Source organism: Camelina sativa, chromosome 20 (genome assembly GCF_000633955.1).
Source record: "Camelina sativa cultivar DH55 chromosome 20, Cs, whole genome shotgun sequence".
NCBI lineage: Eukaryota > Viridiplantae > Streptophyta > Magnoliopsida > Brassicales > Brassicaceae > Camelina > Camelina sativa.
In genome coordinates, this window is record NC_025704.1 from 4,308,997 (window position 1) to 4,313,559 (window position 4,563).

At 33.2% G+C, this 4,563-nt stretch overlaps 1 protein-coding gene across 3 annotated transcripts; it reads right to left on the reverse strand.

Moving 5' to 3' along the window:
* LOC104769237 (polyadenylate-binding protein 3) lies at positions 94-2,450 on the reverse strand. 3 transcript variants are annotated; one of them, XM_010493398.2, is made up of 6 exons: positions 2,289-2,450; positions 2,090-2,195; positions 1,919-1,992; positions 713-904; positions 506-633; positions 94-420 (listed from the first exon to the last, which is right to left on the reverse strand). In XM_010493398.2, the coding sequence occupies exons 1-6, from the start codon at positions 2,391-2,393 to the stop codon at positions 372-374; spliced, it is 654 nt and encodes a 217-aa protein (XP_010491700.1). In that variant the 5' UTR covers positions 2,394-2,450; the 3' UTR covers positions 94-371. The 3 variants fall into 3 exon arrangements, with proteins under 3 accessions (XP_010491700.1, XP_010491699.1, XP_010491701.1); XM_010493397.2 differs by having other exon boundaries at positions 2,283-2,450; XM_010493399.2 differs by lacking the exons at positions 1,919-1,992; positions 2,090-2,195; positions 2,289-2,450 and adding an exon at positions 1,168-1,433.

The following is a 4,563-nucleotide window of genomic DNA, read 5'->3' on the forward strand; positions in this document are numbered from 1 at the left end:
TTTAAATGAGGTAAAAAAAAAAAAAAAAAACCACAAGTTTTAAATAATTTCATCATCACCAAAAAATCTCGAATCAACTGACATTTCTCTAACTATATTCAAACCAATGTCAACTACTTTTATTGATCGAGACATCGAGTATTGGAAAATGGAAAAACATGCTATATACGCTTTAAGATGATCACACTCATGCAAAACAATATTTCAAAACAGCTTTGGATGAAAGGAAGCAATAACAAAGATATAAACTGAATGTAATATCATACACATAATCATATCTAAAGAAAATAAAAATGGAGGGACAACCTCTATTCTTTAGGCATCATCTCTGTCATAGCTATTCTTCTTTGGTTCTTATTCCGGTACGGTTTCTATTGGTAAGGCATGTACCGCATTGGCCTTCTGAACCTAGGAACCTTCCTGCACGAGCCATTGTCGTATGAGACGAAGAAGAGAAAGCCATATGAGATGTAATTGGTGGTAAATACGCAAAATTTAAACTTACCCGTATCCATATGGGGAATAGAAATAAGGAGGCACAAAGGGTCTGCGAAAGCGGTATCCCATTGAAGGGTTGAAACGCCCAGGATGATACTGTTTCATTCCAGGAACATTGGTTCGCTTAGGCGATACCTGAATGAAAACAAAAGAGAAGACTGAGATCAATGAACTGTTCATTTCCTTCAGTATCGGACTTAGTACGAGAAGACACCTTCAATTGACGACCATGTAGCTCTGATTCATTCAGTTGCAGAGCTTCTTCCACGGCTTCGACTTCAACAAACTCCACATAAGCAAATCCCTTTGGTTGTCCAAACTTGTCCATCAGAATGGTTACCCGGTTGACTGTTCCGCATGTTTGGAAATGCAGTTGAACTTCATCAGGTGTACAAGCATAATCGACCTACAGGATGTAAAATGAGGTTTCAGTATAGCACACAAGCATTTATCTTGCAGCTAAAAGATACATAAGTTAACCACTTCGCCAAGGGAAGCCTAGTGACAAACTTATGCCCTAAAGCAATCTTCCATGCCTAACATTAGAACCTAAGATGTGCGCGGAACATTAACATCATGAGAATCTTATAATTTTAAGAGCGTGAGACAAAATAATAAGCTGCCAGACTCAAACTGCAGCCTCTCACGAAATCTACAAAACAACCAAACCTGAGCTCGAGGTATCTTCTCTGCAGAGATAAGCTTTGGGACTTGACTGGAAAGCATACAGCATCTCGATTCAAGCTCTTCAAAGGCCACCTCCTCAAGTATTACAGAAGAAATCTTGCTTTCTACTCCCACCCAACTCACTCATAGTCTCTTTTTTCAACTCAATAAGTCCCATTTTGTAATCTCTCAAACTCATGCAATTTTTTTTCTACTTTCATTTTTTTTTTTTCAATCTCCTTTTCTTTCAATTTTTTTTTCTCTTTTTTACTTTCTCATTTTTTTTTAGCTTTTATCATCAAAATCTACAAAGACATTTCGCAACACTACAACAAGGAAACTATCAAGATAACCACAAATCCTAGCTGACAACCCAGAGGTACTATAAGAACTTGAGGTACGAGAACAACCCTGCGATTATATAGGACATAGAGTCAAACTATGATACCAGAGCTGCAAAGCATCCATATAAGAGAAGCAACACACAGCCAAATTCAGGATTAAATTTAACCATACAAGGATAACAATCATACTTAACAACATTAAAAGTTAGAGAAACCACCTTGATACTGATTCTAAGGGTAATAATCTCAACTCTCAAGGGATAAAGAACAAAGCTAAGACACTTTGAAAGCAGTTCTTTACTCAAAACGATCCTAATCTAATCCACATCAAGATTCGCAACAGATCAAAGCCATGAGCATTAAACAGAACGTTTAGGTGAAACAATGAAGTAGAAGATAAGCATTCTTACATTGCCAACATAAACAGATCGAGCATCCACTTCCTCCTTTCCTTCTTGATTTGTAGCCATACCACTTGTTGGATCTGAAACAATTAACAAAAACAGATAGAAACAATCAACAGAGTCGTCCTAGTATCTCGAGCAAATCAAATCACACAGGAACAAATTGAAGAAACGAACCTTGAGTAGTAGCTCCCATTTCTGTTTCGACTTTTGCTTGCATCTCGCGCAGCGCAGCAGCCTCATCCTCCATCTCCTTCAATCTCCTCTTCATCTCATCAAGCTCCTATAACCACACACAAAAATCAAAACACCAAACGAAAAACATACACACACGACGAAAATACAAAAATCAAAATCGAACGAAAAAGACCCTAACGGCGTCATCGTCGGCGGCAGAGATATCGAAATCTGGATCGGGAACATCAACCTCGCCGACTTCAGGGATTTCTCCACCGTAAACCTGGTGCTCTTCTTCCTCCATTTTTTCCTACCGATCCAGATTGTGTCTACTGTCTAGTGTGACAACGACGACGTCTCATTATGGGCCAAAAAAGCCCATTAATATAAAAAGTGGGGAGCTGAAGTGTACGCGCCCCTACGTGGATTTTCTTATAAATGAACCAAATTTGAATGTAATCCATCATGTATATCATTGCACTGATCAATATGGAGATTTGAGAATAGGAAATATTGTGGATTTATCAATATATAAGTGGGGTTATTGGTTTAAGATTTGAAAAGAGTTTTAAAGACTTTAAATGTTATGTAGAATCTGTTGTTATTAGATCAAGATTTTGTTAAACTCTGTTAAAATTTAGTGTTATTAGTTTGTGATTTGTAAAAAGTCATTTAAAATCTTAACAAATCTGAGTTATTGGATTCAGACTTTTATAAAATCATTAAAAAAATTTTGTTATTCAATTAAAACAAAAGAATCTAGGATTGTTAATGAGTTCAATTATTATGTTATTGGTTCATGATTTTAGACACTTTCTTTACAAAATAAAGTCATGGAAAGTATCATAAAAATACAGGGATTGTTTGGAGGATTTTACAAGATTTTAGAAAACTAATCAACAAAACTCTTTAGCAATCTTTAACAATCTTTCACTTATTCATTTTTAATGATTTTGTTGAACTCTTCAAAAATCTTCATAAATCTCAAACCAATACCACCCCCTAAGTGTAGAAAATTTAGTATTGTATTTACATTTCTTTTATTTTTAACCTAGAAATTTTATTTAATTTTATGTAAATTAATATAATTGGTAAAGAATTTTTTTGTGTCTAATAATAATTCCTTCAAAACACATTTTTGTGTTCTTATTTTTGTCAATTTATTATGTCATCAGAGCTAAAAATTTATATGGTTTAGAGTTTTTTTTTGTTTGCAAATATGAAACATTTTTTTTTTTTTCTGAGTGGTTGATTAACAACTATAAGTATACCGTTTTGATAATAACGTTAAATCCATTATCTGATTTGATACATAATTTGCGGATTTCCAAGTAATGAAAATTGTGGTTAAAAATCAAATTTATGCTTCATGTAAAAATTAACATTAAAAAATTAAATTTGTCATTTATCTATATACTTTAATCTGAAAATAGAAAAAGATACGAGTGAAATGATCGATATATGCTTACGCACTTTGTTTTACTTTAACATCTCTTTAGCCTCTAGGCTATGACTACCGCTGCTAGGGACAGATCTGAAAAGAAATTTTATATGGTGGACAAATTAATTATTTATTAATAATATTAAAAATATAACTTTTCATCTTTTATAAATTTCAAATTTATTTGAATTTATTTTAAAATACATTCAGTCACATTACATACCCATTCCATGAATTACACATTCAAATTCAATATAAGTCCATACTCCATAAAATGCAATTATATAAAGAAAAAAGTAAAATGATAATTATAAACATATATTATTTAAAGGTTTTAATTTGTGCAGTAAATTTAACTTTTCAAATCACCATCTAACTCCAAAAAAATATTTAAAAAAATATCGTAAAATCAAAAATATTATCCAATATAACATTTCGTAATCACCGTTAAATTTGTAAAATATTGATAAATAGTATATCAAATTTAAAGCTACGACAATGAAGAGTCCAAACGTTAAGAAGATACATATAAGAAGATACAAAGTCCTTTATTTAAATAGATTTTAACTATCCTTCTTTTGGGCTTTTCACTTTAAAATGGGCTTACGCCATTACATTTAATATTTCAATTCCGGACCTCGTAATTTGTTAGAATTTCTAATTATATTATTATTAATAATAATATAATTAGAAATTGAAACTCACAGAAATCAAAAAATCAAATTTTTAACGAACACAGGGAAAAATTTTCAGTAACTCTTTATCTTCGTTTTTAACTCTTTGCACCAGCCAAAATTGAAACTTGATTCCACCCAAAATCAAAGGCTGTAATTTAAAACCAACCCAGAGTCGTACCTGCTTCCTTAATGCCGGAAAGGGACCTGATGCGGAGCCGCGGAGGTGATGAGAACTAAGAACCCAAGTTGAAACAGAGCTTAACGCCGGAAAGGGGCTTGATGCGGAGGTGATGAGAGGGTCACGAGAGAGGGTTATTGTGAATCTCTGACTCTGATCATAGACAGAGAGGACCTGA

What these genes read in the sequence shown, in the direction of transcription:
- LOC104769237 (XM_010493397.2), bottom strand. Translation starts at nt 2,393, where the DNA reads ATGGAGGAAGAAGAGCACCAGGTTTACGGTGGAGAAATCCCTGAAGTC. An exon ending in AATGGGAGCTACTACTCAAG is followed by an intron (nt 1,993 to 2,089) that starts GTTCGTTTCTTC and finishes TAATTGTTTCAG; the next exon opens with ATCCAACAAGTGGTATGGCT. An exon ending in TATTCCCCATATGGATACGG is followed by an intron (nt 421 to 505) that starts GTAAGTTTAAAT and finishes TGGCTCGTGCAG; the next exon opens with GAAGGTTCCTAGGTTCAGAA.